At 42.3% G+C, this 21,524-nt stretch overlaps 1 protein-coding gene across 2 annotated transcripts in view; it reads left to right on the plus strand.

Moving 5' to 3' along the window:
* The window catches only part of nova2 (NOVA alternative splicing regulator 2), an 89,129-nt gene that overhangs the window by 54,702 nt on the left and 12,903 nt on the right, over nucleotides 1-21,524 (plus strand). For both annotated transcript variants that reach the window (XM_056374001.1, XM_056374002.1), the window contains one exon: nucleotides 2,147-2,313. In XM_056374001.1, the coding sequence (XP_056229976.1) occupies nucleotides 2,147-2,313 (167 nt within the window). The remainder of the gene's footprint in view (nucleotides 1-2,146; nucleotides 2,314-21,524) is intronic.

Here is a 21,524-nt window from a genome sequence, read left to right on the forward strand (position 1 = left end):
TGTCTGTCTGTCTGTCTGTCTGTCTGTCTGTCTGTATTATTGGGACACGGAGGAGTTTGTCATGAAAACACCGACTGAGTTTAAAGTGCTGATTTCCAGCTGTTAAGAATCACACTTCTGGTTTTGCGTATTTTGGCCTATTTACTAAAAGTTGTATATTTCACATCGCAGCTAATGATTTTGCAAATTGTTGTGTTTCGGTATTTTTACAGCCATCGGTTTCCTTCATTTATATAAAGCAGGAAAATAAATGAGCACACTCCTGAACCTCGCTCGAGCTGCATGTGTAAACATCAGAGTAAAGATCACAAACACATTCTTGTGACAAATAATTCTTTTTATTAGGGTGAATTTGCAGAACAGATTGTTTTGATTTAATCTGCACTTAAACATCATCACAACAGCTGAAGTCATATAACCTTGACAAAAAAGTTTTAAAAAAAAAGTGAATGCAGACCTGATGTTGACTGTGATGGATTACAAGTGAAACAAGTTTTAAAAGCCTCTCATTGGTTTTCATATTGTAGGAAAGTGAACTGGGTTAACTGGGAACTAGTGGGAAAATATAAATAAAAATATCTAAACTTATGAAACTTTGTGTATTTTAAAATGGTAAGCAGAGATACAACACATTGATGAAGAGCTGCTAAACATACTTTCGTTGTTTTTTAACAATGACAATAAAGATCTATCCTATTCTATTCTATTCTTTTCCATTCTATTCTATTCTATTCTATAATGCACACCTGTTCTGTAACAAAAGAGTTCAAACGTGACAGATCACATGCACATCATGCGCTTGTATCGCTTTTATTCATTTGACTAATCTATGAATTTACCAGTTACTCTCGGCCTCACACAGGATCATGATTCCAACAGTGTTCAGCTTGATTTTAAACAGCATCAAACTGAAGCCAAGTCCTGCCTCTCAGTGTTTCATGTCAAATCTGTTTCAGCACAGAGACAAAACACAGACCTCCATGAATGTGTTACTGTGCCGCAGCAGACTGCAGCGTTTATGAATGTCTGATTTTCTCTCGATCGCCAATTCAGTCGCTCACTTTCTAATCGTGTAAACACTCAGTGTTCGGTCACATGTTCCTGGAGAAGCAGAGGAAGTGCACGAGCTGTAACATACAGTGTGTAGGCACACGCACTGTATTCACACACGCACAAATGCAAACTTATCGGTTTTTTTTCGTATTTTTTAAGGTGTTCTGCTGCATTTTGAATTTCTCTGCGAACATAAATCCCATATTTCTCGTGCTGCAGTAGCGGAGGATAAATCCTCTGCACCTCCACAGCTTTTTGATTTGTGTTATAGACTTTAGCAGGTTTGTTTGGAGCTGATATGAATCTCCAAGGTACAGCTTTTAAAGCTTACGCACATGTTCGGCCCAGACTGAAGCAGCAGTTTGGAAATCATCGCGTCGTCTTTTATTTTTCATGTGACTGGGGGATTAATGTCGACGTCCATGGAAACAGACGTAAACTGAGTGTTTGTGAGAAGGTGCAGTGGAAATGTGAACTTTACGTTGTGTTCTGCGTGTGAGGTCGAGATCACATCATTTTTTTTCTCGGCTTAATTTACGTTTTAGACATTTAGCTCCAAACTGACTTTTTGCTGTCAAACTTCCGTCTTCTTCATCTTCCTGTCTCGCAGTGATCGAGACGTATTTTGTGTTTTTCCTCAACACACTTCAAGCAATCTAATCTAATATGTAATTACAAGTTTCTAATTAATTTTCTGCTATAAATATCTCGCACCACACACAATTTAACATGTGTTCCTTTTTCTCCACTTGGATCTTCAGTTTCATTTCTTGATAATTCTTCGCTGTTTCTATACGTTGCTGCAGCAGCACATATACTCTCCCAGTGGAGATCGTAACAGTTTCTTTTCTTTGTCTCACAGTTGTTATTTTTTTGAACAGCAGTATGATTCATTTTCATTCAGACATAAAATAATGAAAACAGAAAATTCTTTCCGTCTTTAAATCAAAATCCTGCACAGCATCCAACTTTTACCTGCTCCACCCACCTGCTTAAGATGTTTATTGAATTAGCTCTTAATATGTCCTCTGTTTGCTGCCAGTTTAAACTCACCCTGACCTGTCTGTGTGTGTGTGTGTGTGTGTGTGTCCAGGCACGACAGAGCGGGTGTGTCTGATCCAGGGGACGGTGGAGGCGCTGAACGGCGTCCATGACTTCATCGCCGAGAAGGTGAGGGAGATGCCTCAGAGCACCCAGAAGACAGAGCCGGTCAGCATCCTGCAGCCGCAGACCACCGTCAACCCAGACCGTGTCAAACAGGTCAGTCTGACTGTCGCTTCTATTGTACTCGGTTCTATTCCAGGAAACTCACAGCAACTCCAGGCTATCCCTACAATTATGTCTGTGTGTGTGTGTGTGTTTATTAGTTTTGTTTGTGCGTGTGTGCCAAGCTCTGCCTCGGCTGAAGGGCTGCGTGAGGAAGAGAGGGAGGGAAGTGTTTGCCTTTGGAACGACAAATGGTGTGTGTTTCTGTGGTCGACTTGTGATTTTCTGTTTGAGTGAAGCTGAATGAAGAAGAAGAAAAAAAGAAAAGTGACAGGCAACCGTACAGACATGAAACAGACGAGGGAGGGAGGGAGGGAGAGGGAAAAAGCAACAAGGAGACAAGAGTGAAAAAGATAGACATAAAGAAAGGGTGAAGGAGAAAAGAAAAAAGGAAGGAAAAAGAGAGAAAAAGAAAAAAAAGTGGAAAGATGTAGGGAAGAGAAAAGAGAAATAGAGCGGGTGGGGAAGAAAGATGAGATCCATTGAGACAGGATGCAGTGAGTGAGGTGTGAACATATAAACTCCACATGTGAGATGAACTGTTGGCTGCTGCACTACACACACATACACACACACACACACACACACACACACACACCGACACATCCACACACACACACACACACACACACCCACACACACACCCACACACACACACCCACACAAACCCCCCCACCCCCACACACACACACACAAACACCCACACACACACCCACACACACACCCACACACACACAAACACACACATACACACCCACACACACACACACACACCCCACACCCACACACCCACACACACACACACACACACACACACACACACACCCACACACACACACATCCCCACACACACTCACACACCCACACAAACCCCCCCACACACACACACACACATACACACAAACACACATACACACAAACACACCACACAAACACACACACACAAACACACCACACCACACAAACACACCACACCACACCACACAAACACACCACACACACACACACACACACACACACACACAAACACAGACATCAAGTTTGTGTGATCATCTTAACGGAGAACAATGCACTTCAACTTTCCATCCCACTGACTTCTCTCTCTCTCTCTCTCTCTCTCTCTCAGTCTCTCAGTCTCTCTCTCTCTCTCTCTCGCTCAGTCTCTCTCTCTCTCAGTCTCTCTCTCTCTCTCTCGCTCAGTCTCTCTCTCTCTCTCAGTCTCTCTCTCTCTCTCTCAGTCTCTCTCTCTCTCGCTCTCTGTACTTGGACCAGCTGTTGGGGAGTTTGTGGTTGGAGGATGAGTTGTTGTCACTGTCGCCTCCCAATATGGAAGATGTTTATGTAACAATGTTGTGTTATTGTAACTAAACACTCATTGACAGAAGCTCGTGCCATGAAATATTAAAGCAGGATCACGTCTGCTGTCATTGCTCATGCAGCCATCCAGCCTCTGAGCAGTGAGGACCTTTTTATACTCTGTCTCCTCGAACGTCACTGTTTGCAGTAGCATATTTTGTCCATAAGGTGGCTGAGGACATCATTTCCACCGGGGATGCCCCTCACTTTCCAAAATCCTGTTTTGTTTTTTTTTTTTTCCCTTGGATTTTGCTTCTCAGGACACAAGCGGCTCCACCTCCTGCATGGAGGTGGAGCCGCTTGTGAGGAAAACTGCATTAACTACATTACCCGGGCTTAAGAAAAAAGTAAAACATTCAAATAATCATTGAGCTGTTTTTATTTAAAGATAGAAAACAGTAGAACACCAGCTAATGATATATGTCGGTTGGATTAGCACATAATGCAGAAATGCATTTAACTTTTTGATAATTTAATGTATACTTTATTCCTTTTTTTAATTCAAAATGGAAAAGTGATCAAATTTAATGCAACACTGTTTGTTTTCCAGATTTTGACTTTGTTTATTTATTTATTTGTATTTATTTATTCAATCGCCACCAAGGTAGCAACGACACTTCCTGAGGTCCACCCAAGTAAACGTTACATCATAATGCAAAACAATACTGTAAATTAAAATCCAAGACAAAAGGGAACAAGAAACGATAACGACCACAATGACAAGTTCCCAATCTACATCTAAACAGTCAGTACAACATTTGATACTATACATATATACAGTAGTAGTACCACTAAAAACAGCATGTACAGTGAATGAAAAAACATGCTTCAGTGGGAGTTCTGCAGCCAATCAGAGAAGAATCCTCAGACGGCTGCGTGATGTCACTGTTCACAGTATAGAGAGACGACTTCGCTCATTTCACAAAGTGCAAGTTTGCTAAGAAACTTTCCATGAAGCTCGTTCCACTGCTGATTTCATCCGAGAGCCAACAGCAGCTGCGTAATGAAGGACAATTAGTGCGGCCATTGATTATGATCCCAATCTGTTTAAGTGATTATCATCATTCTCTCTTCATGATCGCTCCCTATTGATTAGTCAGGTCTGGCATTGTTTCCATGTATTGACTGTTCGGGCCTGCCAGTCAGTGCACTCTAACACACACACACACACACACACACACACACACACACAACACACACACACACACACACACACACACACACACACACATTAAAACACACATTGAAAAAACATTACAGGAACTATAAGTAAAGAAAAGAAATAGTCAAAATGAAAAACTGAAATGATGACATCTCCTGCAGAGTAAAAAACTGAATTACATTCTAAAAAATGTCCCCAGAAGTGTCTTGTGTTTCCTCCACGTCTTTAAGCTCCGCTGTTGCGTTAGAGTTGCATATGTTTTCCCCTGCTGCGATTTCTCATCCTCTGTCATGAGCAGAATTTGGGGCGGAGGAAGGAAAGGAGTGCTACGCTATTATAGTTTTGAATAATTATAGTTATCAGACCTGTGTACACACACACACACACACACACACACATACAGTCCTCAGAGATAGAGGTTTTATGCCGAGCACACAATTCTAAGGTGCAGTTTTGAGTTTTATGCATAAATAATCGATACAGGGTACACACACACACACACACACACACAGAAACACTTACTCACCCACACTCCTCAGGCCCACACACACTCGACTGATGCAAATAACAGTGTTGTTTGCACATATGGTGTCTTGTTTTCTTGTGCCTTGTAATTTTAATGCTAAATTTCATCCGGCTGCTGATGATGTTGGTGAGGAGGTCGGGCTCTTACTCAGCGCTGCAGTTCATCCCAAAGGTGCTAAATGGGCTTGAGGTCAGTCAAGTTTTTTCCACTCCAAACTCAGGTTGCAGTTGCCAGGCAACCAGTGGAGACTGCAGAAAGTTAATGCAGCACTGCTGAACCCCCCCCCCCCCCCCCATAAAACAGTGAACTATCATTTTTACACTTTTACAGTTTTCCCCTGTTTCATGTCTTTATGCTAAGCTAAGTCGTTAACAAAATGTCAAACTCTTCCTGTAGTACCAGCCTCAGTATGTCCCTGTCACCTGCTCCTCCTGCACAGTTAATATGTCTGTGTGTTTCTTTTTTAAATTCAGTTTGCATCTTCTGCATCTCGAGCATCTGAGCCCGGGCCAGACCGACAGCTGAGTAATGCTGTTTTGGACGAGGCGAGCAGCCGCGGGGAGACAAGCAGGCTAATAGCTGCTGATATTTAGACGCCTGTAATAGAGGGCGAATCCCCCTGTTGCTCTTTAGGCTATTTATACCACGTCAGAGAGGAGACTAAATGGGTTTGTGCTGCATTTGACGACACACAGATACGCACATGTTCACACACAGAGAAAGAAACCCCTACATTAAAATAACCTCTTCAGCCCTGCTGGACACACAGAGACCTCCACCGTTCAGACACCACTTTTCAGCAAAAAAAAAAAAAAAAAACAAAAGGAAAAAAAAACAACAAAACAAACAAAAAAAAAAGATAAATATAAAACATCATGTTTTGCACACAAATATGATAAGATAATTATTGTGACATTTTAATGCATTGTAAAAATAACTTATGTCTGCCATTGTGTTACTCATGGATTCAATTATAGTGAAAATAAACTATTCCCCTCTTTGCTGGGGACCCCCAGGGGTCTTTGAGGGGGTTCCTGGGACCCAGACCACACTTTGAGAAACACTGTGGTACAGTACAGAGATGTAGTTTGAGCAGCCAAATGTGTTGCCATTGTTTCTAAAACAGAAAAAGACTTATGGAGCTCCTGAAATGATTATTATTATTATTATTTTATTATTTTATTATTATTTTATTTATTTATTTTCAAAGTTTCTGCTGCACACCAGACGCTTGGAAAAAAATACTTTTGCTCATGTCGTTTCATGGGTTCTAAAAACTATTCAATAGTATAAAAGAAATGATATATGGAAGAAAAATTTATGTAAAAGTAATATTTGGAAACACAGTACCCCAACAAACACATACGCATACACACTCATACACACACTTAAAGTCAGGGGAGTGAGCTGGTGGTAATTTAAGACGTCTTGGTCGACCCTCACAGGGTTTTAAAAGCATGGTTGTCATTCTGGAAACAGTTTTGTAACCAAAACAACACAAACTCACTTTGATCCGAGGAAGGGAGTTCATGACAACACACACACACACACACACACACGTTGACATACACACCATCTTACACATGTGTGCTTGTGAAAGATGAATTGGTGTCCAGTGCGCTGCAGTCGTTGATTGTCTACTATTTCGGGTTGTGGATAAAATATCTTCTCCTTGTCAAGAGTCCGGCTGTTGCAGCATGTGGTGTTGGCATTACTGCGTAACCCCTGGGATTGGGTGAGAGAGAGAGAGAGAGAGAGAGAGAGAGAGAGAGAGAGAGAGAGAGAGAGAGCAGATATTTGAAGGGTGTTTGTGATGTTGGGAGAGAGGAAGAGAGTTGGATGGAGAAGCTGAAAGGAAGAGGGGGAAACAGAAAAGCAAGGAGGAAGATGACATGAAGACAGATAGAGAAAGAGGGGGGGGGGCAAACAGAGCCAAGAACGAGAGTCGGTCCGGCTGAGTGGGTGACTGAAAGCTGGACGCAGATCTGAACTCTTGTTAGCCGACAGCTGCAGAGTGACAGAGAGCCTCGCTGGAAGAAGCAGCTGCTGATAGAAAGAAAAACAGAGCAGCAGCGACGACACCGACAGACAACACGCCGCGCTTCAAGGCCACGTGACGGGACAACTGACCAGTGAAGAAGAAGAAGAAGAAGAAGATTTATGAGCTGAATGAATTCTTTCACCGGCTCTGATGGGACAGGAGGAGAGGAAGAGACTTTATTGAATGACTTGAGGACTTTGATTATTTAGTGTTTGTTTTTGTTTCCACCTCTCAACACACTCATGTAAAGCATCGTCACGCGTGTTCACACTGCAGCACACTCTAACGTTACGATGGAGAGTGTGGTTTGAATATTCAGAGTTTGTAGAGGTGGTGAGGGCTCTCAAAACCTGACAGATGCAAACTGACTCATGCACCAAATGTAAACAAATTAGTTTAGCACTTCACACCACATTAGAGATTGTATTTGCTATATTTTTCTTTTAATAATACTGAATGATAAACTGTTTATTTCTATTTTCTAATGACATAAAATTAAACTAATTTTCGAAATACATAAACAAGCATTTATTTGCCACATGAGTGTTGCCACCCTCTATGTGAAGAAGTAAGGGATCCAACATTTTAATAATGATGCTGTCAATCATATTCATGAAATTAAAAAAAAAATCAACAAAAATCTCAACCTTCAGCCCCAAATTTAAGTGACTGGATGGAATATCAGCAATAGGCAATAATCAATTTGCTGATTATTGCCTTGTTACCTATGTTGGTTATTGTATAATATAAGCACACTAGTTCCTGCAGGGTGCTGTTTAAGATCAGACATATACAAAAATACGGGACCGCATTTCATTTTCAAATACGGGACGATCCCGTATGATATGGGATAGGTGGAAACCCTAAACCACATACAGTGTAGTATCATAGTATTTATCAGTCTGAGCTAATTTGCAGTGTTTGTCCCTGAATATTGAAGCCAATGTAGGAAGATGTCAGGTTCAGTTCCTGTAATGGCCACCAGATACTAGCACTGTTTTAAAGTGAAGTCAAACCAATCTATGAAAATACAAAATACAAACACAGTTATTTATCACAAGAAGTAGGTCTGGCTTGCTTTGACTGACAAGACTTTCAGCCTGTAGCACTCTGTGTTGTTTGCTGATGGCCCACCCACCTCAGCTCCACCCACCGCAGCTCCACAGCTCCACCCACCTCAGCTCCACCACCTCAGCTCCACCCACCACAGCTCCACCCACCACAGCTCCACCCACCACAGCTCCACCCACCTCAGCTCCACAGCTCCACCCACCAAAGCTCCACCCACCACAGCTCCACCCACCACAGCTCCACCAACCTCAGCTCCACCCACCTCAGCTCCACCCACCTCAGCTCCACCCACCTCAGCTCCACCCACCTCAGCTCCACCCACCACAGCTCCACCCACCTCAGCTCCACCCACCTCAGCTCCAACCACCTCAGCTCCACAGCTCCACCTACCTCAGCTCCAACCACCTCAGCTCCACAGCTCCACCTACCTCAGCTCCACCCACCTCAGCTCCACCCACCTCAGCTCCACCCACCTCAGCTCCACCCACCTCAGCTCCAACCACCTCAGCTCCACCCAGGCTCCTACATGTTGCATAAATTTTAATTCAAACAACTGACAAGAGAAGGCGAAGGCAATAAATCCAAATTCTAACTTGCAGGTGACGTGACAGACACAACCTCTATGTTTTCTACAGTGTTACGGCTGCAGCCGGCGCCCCTGCACATGTCTAACTCTTGTCATACTGTATGAGAAGTAAGACGTATGAATCCCACTTTATGATTGGCTGCAGCTACAGGAAGCGTATTTGCGGGTCTAAGTTTTTGGTAACTCCTTTGTGATCATCCATTTACCTCTGGTTTGTGTGTGTGTGTGTGTGTGTGTGTGTGTGTGTGTGTGTGTTTGTGTGTGTGTTTGTGTGTGTACTATATAAATCCAGTCTGAAGAAACCCCCCCCCGGGCAGCAGCACATAAACATCAGCGATCGTTACATAAAAGCCAAAGCCCTCTGAGACCTCCCATATATTGTTTATGTGTAATGTAGTGAGGCATCACCTACTTACTGCAATCAATACAGTATTCATATTGACAGTAAAACATGCCCTCTCCACTGTTACTGTTGCATTATGGTGTTTGGAAGTGAGCTGCCGAGCAGGAGCTGCGTCCCCTGTGAGATCAGCTGTAAATGGGCTGTGGTTTTGTTGTGGTATTATTCTGGGGCTATTTTTGGCCGGCGCTGCCCCGCACCCGCTTTTATTCAGACTGAGATCTGCAGCGGGACTTTGACATTGTACAGTTGTACCAAGAGCAGCGTTGAGAGATGAACACCCACACACACACACACACACACACACACACACACACACACACACACACACACACACACACACACACACACACACACACACACAGATACAGTACAGGAGCATTTACTCATATCCACTCCAGTCTTTTTCTTCTTTTTTTTTTGTTTTCCTGGCTGCTCCCTCTGACTTCTTCCTGCAGGAGAGAGAAGCCATTTCCTGTGACCTTTCACCTCCAGCATGAACACCTGTTTCCTTCTTCCTGTTATTGCCTCCCTGCACAGGAAGTTAGTCATAAATGTCAGGAAAATGTTAGTCTGGCTCACTTTGTGTCAGATGATGAAGGGGTGGGAGTGTTAGACTCTGAACTGAGTTGGCAAGATAGAAATAATTCAGCTTCAGCCAAAAACTGAGTCAAACACACCAACAGTGAGAAGTTCTGTGTTGTTGTTGTTGTTGCCGATCAATGAATCGAGGAAATAATGAATAGCACTGGCCTTCAATAGCTTTTTAATTGAATCTGAATCCTTTCAAATCCCTCATCAAATCCATCTGGGTTCAGCTCTCAGCATTTGTGAGTGATTAAAGTCAAAAATAACTCTAATGACACACATGAAAGTCTACCTGGGAGATTCTAACTACTTAGACAGACACGATATGATCAGCTGATCGACTCGTTGCAGAAGACTCATCACTCTGTGGTCGGCTTGTGATCGTAAAGTGGCGTTAGAGCATTTCGTCTTTCTCTGACAACTCTTCAGCTGAGTGCAGACACCTGCTTGCAAAGATCACATGACCAGACAGAAGCTTCATGTTGCCCTGTATATATATATATTCACGTTATTTCAGCTGGTCAAAGTCTCAGTGAATCTGTTGTACGTTGGTCTTTGCTAATAAAGAGAAAAAGGAGAGATTTTTTTTTTTTGCAAAATTGGACGAGAGATTTGTTAGAACCAGTGGTCTGGATGGATGGATGGACGGACGGATGGATAGATGGATGGATGGATGGATGGACGGATGGATGGATGGATGGATGGATGGATGGACGGATGGATGGATGGATGGACGGACGGATGGATGACATCATTTGTCTTGTGCCTGGGAGAAATGACCTTACTTAAACCTGCAATAACTGAGTGTTTGGCCACTTAGGCACAATAGAAACAACTTGCAGGCACAACATTGCAGAATCATTTCCATATCCAGCAGTTATGGAACAACATCCTTCATTTGGAGTCATGTTTCTGTCCAACACTCTCTTTTATCTCAGTTTTTGGTCTCCACCAGCCCCTGAGGGAAATATCTGGCTCTTTAGCTGCTCAATGCTCAACTGTGTTCACCAGCTGCTCTCTAACAGTGTCCGTCTGCTGGTTGGTGCTGAAGAGGTGGTGTGCAGCCGGGTTTTAAATCGGGTTTTAGGTGATAACTCTCTGTAGGCTCATCACTGTGAATGACCTGTTTCGTATCGTCATCGTTGTTTTTATGAAAAATATCAATAATTGCTGCTTTAAGAAGTTAAACCCAATCAAAACTCACATGGCAGCAGCGATAAATAAAGAACATACAGCACCGGCAAAACGCCGTATTCTCTCGTCTTGTGATCAGGGTTTTACAGTTTGTTGCTTTCAAACCTTCTTATGTAATGTGTCTGCCTCATGCTGAGTCAGCAGAATAACACACACGCACACACACACGCACGCACGCGCACGCACACACTGTTCCTCTTATCTGCTCCAAACGGAGATGATTGAGTGTCTGCATTATACCAACTCTGCTGTATTTCATATTCGACTGCACCGAATGACCTGAACATATGAAAACCACACACAGAGAAATCAACTGCAGATGTGACATTCTGCCTCCTTTCTCACGTCCTGTCACATTCTTTTCTTTTTCTTTTTTTGGTTTTTTTTTTGGACTGTAGCTCTGTGTCTCTGTGGGGGGCATGCGCAAAAAAAAAAAAAAAAAACGAGGAGCAAAAATTGTAGCAGGTGTGATGTACATGCAAAAAAAAAAAATGTCCTGCCTCATGGGGAGCGGCGTCAGCAGAGGGGAGGGAGGTTTTATGGTGTTTTTGACCTTTCTCCTTGTGGGCTGCTGGACAGAGGAGATGAGAGGAGAGGAGGTAAACACAGAGGAAGAAAGACAGGAGCGACAGTTCATTACATAAAAAGATTTTCTGTTGTTGAGTAATATGTTTTTATTTTTACCTGTAACACTGTATTCTCTTTATTTTGACACCCAATCGAAGAAGCTTATGGCTGAGTGTTGCTGTATGAGCGTTTGACACAGCAGGTGATGTTTTTTTTTTTAAAGGACTCTTCTTTCCTCTGCCAGGAAAGCGTTGTGTGTGTCGCCTCACATGCAGCAGCAGACTGAGAGCGTTCTGCCGTGTGGAGGAGGATAAAAAATGATCAGCAGGTATGATCTTCTAATGCGTCTGAGGGGGATTTGATTCATTATCGCACCGATCACTCCTCCCCCTCATGTCTCACGCATGTTAATACTCAACGCGGCCTCCTACAAATTCCATCAGTGGATATTCTCATTAGTGATTTACAGTCAGTATCAGGAGGTCGATGTTTGGAGATTAGTTTTCCAGATCATCGTACTCTGTCAGTTGACATTTTTACTATTTAACTGTGACCAAGATTCATTTTAAAACGTAGCCAGGAGGCTTTAATTTTTCAGCTACGATCAGACTTTAACCAGAAATAAACTTCCAGCTGTGGCACAGTGACAATACAAGAAGTTTAATATTCTGCCAGATATAATAACGTATTAAAATAGCTTCTTTTTTTTTTACATTTCACTAACACTAAACAGATTAAATACATTTTGCTGATGATACTTTTACTTATGAATGCAGATCTTTTAGTTGTATATTTACTTTGTCACTTTTACTTAAGTAATGGATCTGAGTAGTTCCTCCTTCACCGACAGAGACTGCACATCAGTGATCATCCACCACTTCAAAAAAGTTAAAACAAAATATAATCGCATAATTCCTCTTTGCACCCGTCGGGAATAATCTAGTAATAACTCATAAATCTGGGAGGAGGAAAAGAGAAAAAGAGGGTTATGAAGGATTAATGTGACAGACAAGAAGACGACTAGGAATAATGATCCTGCTGTTCAAACAGAAAACTCTCCTGTCAACAAAAGGCATCATCTCCAAGTATATTCTACATGTGCTCGTTCCAACACTTCACTGAAGTTACAATACGTGATGTTTTCCTTACATCCAGCATCAAGTGGAAAAATTCTAGATTTACTGTGCATCAATTTACTGTCTGCACTCATCCCCAGAATTCAGCTGGACATGTTTGGTATCTTTGGAAACTTCAGATTTTGTGGGTTTGAACAAGTCTTGGCTGCACAGCATGGACGTGATGATGGAGCCAGGGGAGCGTTTAGGCAGTTAAAGAAAAACGCACATAATGTTTAGCAGTCACCAAAAAACGTGATTTGTGGTCTGAACTGTTGTTTACTCAAACGTTTTTCATGCGTCAAGCTGTAATATTTTGACGTTTTGTCTAAGCTTGTGCCAGTGTTTTGAAATGGACTTGTCTCTGCGCTTTAACCTGTGATGGCGAGAAAATCACACGCAGTAAACTTTCATGCTGTGTGTATGTGCAGATATCTACAAGCTCATGATGATGAGTTTAATGCTCCCAGAGGGAAATCCGCTCAGGAGATCTTAAACTACAACAGCACGAGATGCAGATGTAAAGCCATGTGTGTCTGTGTGTAAACATTATGTATTATAAATGCAAGAGTGTGTTCATGTGTGCATAATGTGCTGCAGGAAATTAGTTAGCATATTAGCACTTCAGGTTCCCTTGTCCCAAAGTCTGTGGGTTTTTTGAATGGGTTTATTTTCAACACATTTTCATGTTTTATTCAGCAACATAAAATATGTCACTAAATACACCAGTCATGATCGTTTTAAAGCTTTTATGTCTCTTAAAAAAAGGCTGTTTGCTAACAAGCGGCTAAATGAGACTACAGAGGTCGTCAGGGACGTTAAACATCATCACGCTGAACATGAAAACTGATATACTCATCACCTTCACACCCTCGTTGTGTTTAAACTCGTGCTCTTACAAACTGTTATTTGCTTTTGTAGAAGAGGTAAGGACTAAATTAAACTACAAGGTGGAAGTTTAGTGATGGTGACGCTGAAGTCATGTGACGGTGGTGCAGTTCATTTGTAGCCTAACATTAGCAACATTAGCTTTTTACTTCTGCCGATTGTATTTAAGCTTCAAAAATCATAAAGTTGTGTTCATTTGTGAAGATTATCCTGCTGAAGAATTATTTGATTAAGTATCGTGAACTTGTGTTTGTCACAGAGCTTGTTTCCTGCAACAATCAAAAAGCCAATGGAAAAATCCCATTAAAGGGAACCAGGGCGATTTTAACTTCCTACAAAAATACATCCATCCCTGCAGCTCCGTGTCGATGCACAGCAGGAACAACATGCAGAAAAAATCCTGGTGAGGGAGTCAGGAAAAGATGTGAAATCTTTGTGTGTACAAGCACCACATATACAGTACAAGCGTGTATTGATATACTTGTGGGTGTGTGTGCCTGTGTATATAGTCGTCCCAGTTAACACCATGTTCCCTGGCTGTCAGTCATTGTAGCCCAGCTCTTCTGTCCTACAGTTATTTTTAACCCACAGGGGGGTTTCTGTGCTCCTGGATGAGCCAGAGAATGAAAGCTGAAAGACGGCGAGGGAGATGGAAAAAGAGGGATGACACAGACAGATCGAGACAGACAGGGTGATGAGGGAGAGGCAGAGGGAGCGAGCGAGGTAGAGGCACAGTGGGAGAGGGAGAGAGAGAGCGAGAGAGAGGCAACTAAGCCCGTGGATCAGGAGGAGGAAGATTAAGCTGAAGTCCCCTGCTTAAGACTTCAAAGTTCAAATGCCAGCAGCCTCAACAGTTGTCCAATGTCCTCCACTCGCACTGTGTGTGTGTGTGTGTGTGTGTGTGTGCGTGCATGTGTGTACATCTCAGAGAACATGTGTGTATTGTTTGGGGTGTTTATCTGTTTTTTTGTACATCTGCCTGTGAAGGATTGTTTACACATTTTTCACATGAATACAGGTGAAAATGTGACTCCATGTGGGTCTTTGTGTGTGTGTGCGTGCGTGCGTACGTGCGTATCTTCGCTCGCGTGTGCATGTGTGTGTGTGTGTTTGTGCGTTTGACCTTCAATGGCAACGATGACAGGCCTTGTGACCTGGATGGAACGCGACACAAAGTTTGGATGAGAGGGCGGCCCATCATTACCGCCGTGACAGCTCCGACATAGTGAGAGACAGAAGAAGAAAGAAAGGAACGAATGGAAAGATGGAGGGATGAAGGAGGGATGACAGGCAGAGGAAAGGGTTAGAAAGAGGAGAGAGAATGAGCAGGAATGAGAAGAGTTATCACTTTTTGATTTCTGATTATTCGTGGTGTGGAGCAGATTATAAATATGGGATTTAATCAAACAATTAAAATGTGAATGTATTTACATCAATGTGCAGTTTGCATGAAGAGTTAAACTACAATAACAAATCTCACACAATCAAAAAATATCTGAGGACTGCATGCAAAAGTAAAAACCTTTCAGATTTTCTTGCAGTTTAACTGTTCTCATGGATTTTTTTGTTCCTCTTTGGGATGAGATGATCCAGTCTCAAATGAAAACAATGATACAAGCCTGCTTTAATCCTCTGAAGTCTGTTTTTGTGCATCAGCTCACGGTGGCCAAACTTTAACTAGCTCCAACATCTCAGGAGATTTTAAAGAAAACTTTTTTTTATCTTTAGCAGTAAAAACTGAATCATGTGGAGCCTGGGCCATAACTTATTCAACATGACGTCTCACCGACTGAAATATTTTCAGCTTAGTGTGACTGAAAAATGTCTGACAGCGTTGGTGTTTGTTTGTTCTGCTCAGAGTTTGGTTTCGTAAAAAATCAGAATGTAGACAGAAGGGACAGAGACCAGATGAGCTGTGTGTTAATACATCTGCACGTCAAGGTTAAACCCAAACATACCGATCATAAAACGGTGTGCGCATGTGTGTGTGTGTGTCTGGGGGGGATTGTGTGTGTGCGTCTTGTCACGGTTGTACACAGTTTGCTTGCTTCCTGGTTTGTTAAATGAGACATTGTTCTCTCAGATTTCCGTGCTTCGATGACCTCAGGACCCTGTTAGCTTATCACTACTACTTATCTATGCAAAACCAACACACACACACACACACACACACACACACACACATACACACATTCACAGATGCACAAAAGGACCTGCACGCTTTGATGAAGCAAAGCAAAACATTTGCCCCCTCGGCCTCCGTCCGTCTGTCTGCTTCAGAGCAACAGAGAGACTCCACAGCAACTTCGTAGAGGAACTCTCCTCAATCTGCTCAATAGCTGAGGAACATCTTCTCTTGTCCGCTCTGTTCATTCATCAGACTATGAGTTTATTGGACAAGAAAGAGGGGGAGGGAGAGAGAGAGAGAGAGAGAGCATGAGGTTCTACAGCTCAGCCGTCTCTGCTGAGGGCAGGGAGGATGTTTAAGTGTTGCAAGGTCACAGAAGTAGATGAAGAGAGCACAGCTGCCTGCAGGGGATTAAACTTTCTCTTATAGATGATGAGGACACTCTGCAGCGTGGCCTTTTGAATTTTAAAAGATTTGCTTCACAGATCAGACTGGTTAAAGGCTGATCAAGGCTCCTGCAAAATCATCTGATCTGTGCCCACTGACAACAGGCTGGTCGAACCTCGTCAGACCAGAGCAAAACTTGTGGCTCAGCTGGAAGAGGATGTAAGCATCAACAATCTAAAAAGGTGTCCCGCGTTGGCCTAACTGTTGAGTCCGAGAAATCACTAAATATCTAATATAAATATAAAGACTGTTGGTTCAAAGTATAAGCTCTTATCAATTTGACAGTTTTGGCCTCCATAAAGCACCAACAGTCAAACCCTGAACTAGCTCCAAGTTGTTCCTGAATCAAATGGCCCCTCTCTGCTGTTGACATTGATTTGGGCTTATCTGCTAAGCCAGCATCCCTGCTGAAGTCAACACTTCCCATCCTTGCTCCTTCACACTGTTTGCCTGAGTGTATTCATGAACAGGAGATTGGCTTTGACCTAAGACCTCAGCCCAGCAGCTGCAGCAACAGGACGTTCTAGTCAGCAGCTGGATGGATGCCAAACCCTTCTTCTCCTCTCCTCTCCTCTCCTCTCCTCTCTCTATATATGTAGATATATGTATTTTTTAAGGCATATAATATATATATATATGTGCGTAATTTTATATGCCTATAATATCTATTATAATAATAATATAATATGAAATCAATCTTCTTGTTATATGTTTACGGTATATATATGTTTGTCTGTGTATATATAGATATAAAATAATAAAACGGAAAGGGAGACACTAGAGATGAGAGAATGTAGAAAAAAAAACTTCAAAAGACCCTTAAACCAGAGCAGCTGAGGAAAAGAAAAAAAAAACATGAAAGAGCCATCACTGTAGGAGCGATTGCCTGCATGCTGCCAACTGTCACATAATCTTCTTCTTTGTGGCGGCTCTGCAGAAAGGTGCTGGGAGCAGAGGATTGTGGGAAGGTAGGAGGCTGCGCGACTGAGTTGGCCATTAGAGCGAGCCGAACCAACAGCGTCAGCTAAAAAAAAAAAAAAAAAAAAAAAAAAAAAAGCAGGATGAAGATGATGATTTCACATTAAAAACACCCTTCAGATTGAGTGTGTGCGGATTGTGTGTGTGTTTGCGTGTGTGTGTGTTTGACCTTGTAAGAGGAGGTTCGGTTTTATGAACAGAGGAGAGAGAAAGGAATGAAAGATTGAAATGCACTGGAAGACTGCGGCGGGAAAAAAAAAAACGCCATGATGCAACGGGTGAGGAAAGATGGAGTATGTAGGTTTAAAAAGCTATATATAGAATGATAGGTCTAAAACCATTATAATCCCGTAAACATGAGATGGAAAGAGAGAAAAACGACAATATGGAAAGAGAGAAATGTGAGGAAAGAAAAAGCAGAGCAGGCGGAGGAGTAGTGGAGGCGAGCGGAGAACCTCATTAGCAGAGAATCAGTTGGATAGGAAGATGGTAGATGTGATCATTAGCGCCAGGAGGGATCAGACATCGCTGTACGCCACTGTTTATCCTCCCACTTCTACACCAACACTGTGTGTGTGTGTGTGTGTGTGTGTGTGTGTGTGTGTGTGCGTGTGTGTGTGTGTGAAAGAGAGAGAATGTTCAGTGCAGAGTGCAGAGGATGAAAGGGCTCATGGGTAAAATCTTTTCGGCTCCCTCCCTCGCTGCTTGTCACTTACTTCTTTTATCCCTTGTCTCCATTTTTACCCCCCACCGCCCGCTCATCTCCCTGCCGCAAAAACAACCCTTCTGAAAATGCTGCCACTCGAAACAAAAATGTGCTGGAACATTTTCCGATACAAAATTAGGCTTCCAAATGAAATTTAAGGCATCGACGAGCGCTAAGGAGAGAGATTTTTTTGTTGGCAAACAGTTTTCAAACCTTTTACAGCTCAAACTGACGCCCTGCTGTAATCACAGACTGGAGATCAAGGGGAAAAGAGGAATCTCCGTATAAATGTTTCCATCTGTTGGAGACTTTTATCCAAACTACACCCAAAAAATGTGAATATTAGTTCACGTGTGTTTAGTAAATAGTGTGAATGTTCATCAAAACCGTTACAAGTCATCATAAATCATCCAGCATATACTGGAGTGGTTAGAACAGCGTCGGTATGGAAAACTGGAGCGGATGATATAAAACAAAAAAACTGATTTATGATTAGATTTGAATTTACCACGTTACTTTCAATTGCCAACTTAATCATACCACCATGGAGTCTCTGTAAAACTGCAGTATATAGCCTGAGTCTGAGGTAAGCATGACTTCAAAAAAATCAGTCATTAAAGAGTTTGAACATCAATTTAAAATATACATTAAATATGATAATCTGATTATATGAAACATTCTTGTGATTTCAAACATATCCCCCAGCTCTGAGGGCTTTCTGGTATTAAAGGTAAGTTGAGCTCAACAGAAAATAAAGATTCTCAGCCTCAGCAGTGTTCACACTTTGTTAGCACTTTGCTCTTCTCATTAATCTACACAGGGCTGCAGATTGTAGCAGAGCCTCTGATAGCAGCAGGGCGTAAACAGGCGTGTTGAAGGAGCCTCGCTGTGTACGTGCCTCACACTAACAACCCGCCGATCAATAGACATGGACTACAAACTTCCACTCGTTCTGAAAGAAAAGACAAATGAACAAAAGAGAGAAAAAAAAAGCCGCACCTGTTAATCCCACAAAGAGACAGCTCACAAACAAACACTCACAGGGGAAAGATAATTCTCTAATATTCAACTTGAAGCAGCGAGAAGTGAATATGTGACGCTGTCTGCAGGTTTGAAGTCGCTCGTATTATCGGCTCCCGCCTAATTTTCTATTTCTATGTAAATTCATCTTCCGCCTCACTGAAAGCTGTGGTGCAGAGAGCAAGCTGTGCAGCGTGGCAACAAACCGCTGCATCAAGGCCGCCGCCGCCGCGCAGATGATGTTCGGCTTAAAACTCCAGCAAAGGGGAGGGAAGGAGGGGTGGGGGGTAAAGCCGGGAAGGTAATTGGAATAGCCTTGCCATTTTTCTATTGTAAGTTGAATTGATCCCTCTCAGTTTGGATTTTTCTTTTCTTCTTTTCTTCCTTTTCTCAGACAGAAAACAAAAAAAATGGTGCATCAGTTTTTCTTTTCTCCCAGTTTGTTAAATCGATCACCCCCTCCCTCCCTCTCTTTCATTTTATCGTCCTCTTTTCTTTATCAAGGCCAAGTCTTTTTATCTGTTCAGTCCTCCCTCCTCCTCTCTCTCCAGCCCACACTCTATCTTTCTGCTCTCAATATGAATATTTGTGGTTCAGGCAGAGAGGAGATAGCTGTGGAAGCTTTGTCGGGAGTTGCTCTGCAGAGGGTGGAATCAATGCTAAGAGGAGAAAGCGTGGCGTCCGTGCACAAACACACTTATTTGCTAGGCGGCTAATTTGGAGCAGAAGTCGATAACATCTCCTGAAGGTGTCCTTGTTTGAGAAAGACAACATTGCAGAAACAATTTCTATCATTTTGTTTGCGCTGTGGAGCAAAGTAACAGATTTTTGTTTCAACAAGTTGCAGCAAAAGTTTTCCTGCTGAATGTTGTGTCTCAGACTTTCTCCCGGTCTGTTTCCATTCAGCAGAGGGAGGCTCTCATTGCACGTGGAGGTCAGTGCTGCAGCAGACTGTTGCGTCACTCACTGCCTACGTCAGCGGAGCAGCAGTGAACCTGCACACACCGGGTTCTTTCAGACCTCAGGCCAGACCTGCAGACATCACATCTGCTTGTATGTTATCAGATGGAGTAGGGAAATATAGAGTAGATATGAGGGTTCCACTTCAGCTGGCTGTTAAAGGGCAAAACTGCAGTTTCTAGGAGTGAGTCAGGTTTTGTGGAGACAGTTTGTTTAGATAATTTGACAGTGAGGCCTCGCTGCCTTAGAATGAAAGAGCCCTGCTGATCAGTGACTGTTTAACTCAGAGAAATAGTGATCGTGGTACTTAACAAAATTCAGCTCAATTTGCTTTCCCTCTAAATCTCTCATTTAAAATTGAGAAAGTGAAAGAAAGAAAAGTGTTGTCATGTCATCCCCAGAAATGTATGCACCTATGATAATAATATTCAAATGTATTTTTGAAATGAAAAATATAATTTTTATTTGTTTTTGATTAAATTCATATATTTAGAGAGCCCTCATTGGACAGCGGGACAAAGTGCACATTTAAACACAGTCAAATAATAATAGTTAACTAATCAATAATTGTCTCATTATTTTTTTGACAAGAAAAAATATCTGTTTTCTCTATTTTTTCAATTCAGACTGTTGGTCGGATAAAACAACTTTTTTTTTTTTACAGAATTACACATTTTAAAGATCACTTGTAAATATAATTGGAGCAATCAATAATTATATAGTATATATAGTAACGAGGTTGATCGCACATTAAGTTGTGATCACCCTCATCACAGCACTTTCCTAAAGTGCATCATTTTCATTCATTAACCGATACATTAGTATTTTGGTGTTATATGAAGAATCGTATAACAACAATAATTCACCACTTGTACATGAAAATATGTGAAATGAAATATTGTGTGCTGTGTTTGGACATGGAGTGTGTGTGTGTGTGTGTGTGTGTGTGTGTGTGTGTGTGTGTGTGTGTGTGTGTGTGTGTGTCTGTCTGTGTGTGTCAATGCCTTACTCCTTTTCACTACCCTTTGAATGCTGGAGCTGTGTTTCCATGGCAACGCTGACCCCTGGGAGTCAATGTTATTTTTTTCACACAAGTAGCCTCTTTAGAATTCCTCTCTCTCTCTCTCTCTCTCTCTCTCTCTCTCCTCCATCCTTCCCTCCCACTCTGTTTACCTCGCTCTACTTCTTTGTCTCCTGTTCTCTCACCTACTCACACTTCATCTCTTTCTCCTCTTTTCTCTCTGTTATGCACCAAAGAAACAAAAAGAAAAGGTCTTTATTCTTTATGTGTTCAGGTGGTGTTCGTTGATGCTGATGCTGACACACACACACACACACACACACACACACACACACACAGACAGACAGACAGAGTACATTAGGAACTCTCTCCTTCTTGCTCTCTGTATTCAAACGTGGTTCAGACTTTCTCTCTGCATCTTTTCTTGGGCTCTTTTTGTCTCCCGTCCTTC

This window comes from Seriola aureovittata, chromosome 4, assembly GCF_021018895.1.
Source record: "Seriola aureovittata isolate HTS-2021-v1 ecotype China chromosome 4, ASM2101889v1, whole genome shotgun sequence".
Lineage (NCBI taxonomy): Eukaryota > Metazoa > Chordata > Actinopteri > Carangiformes > Carangidae > Seriola > Seriola aureovittata.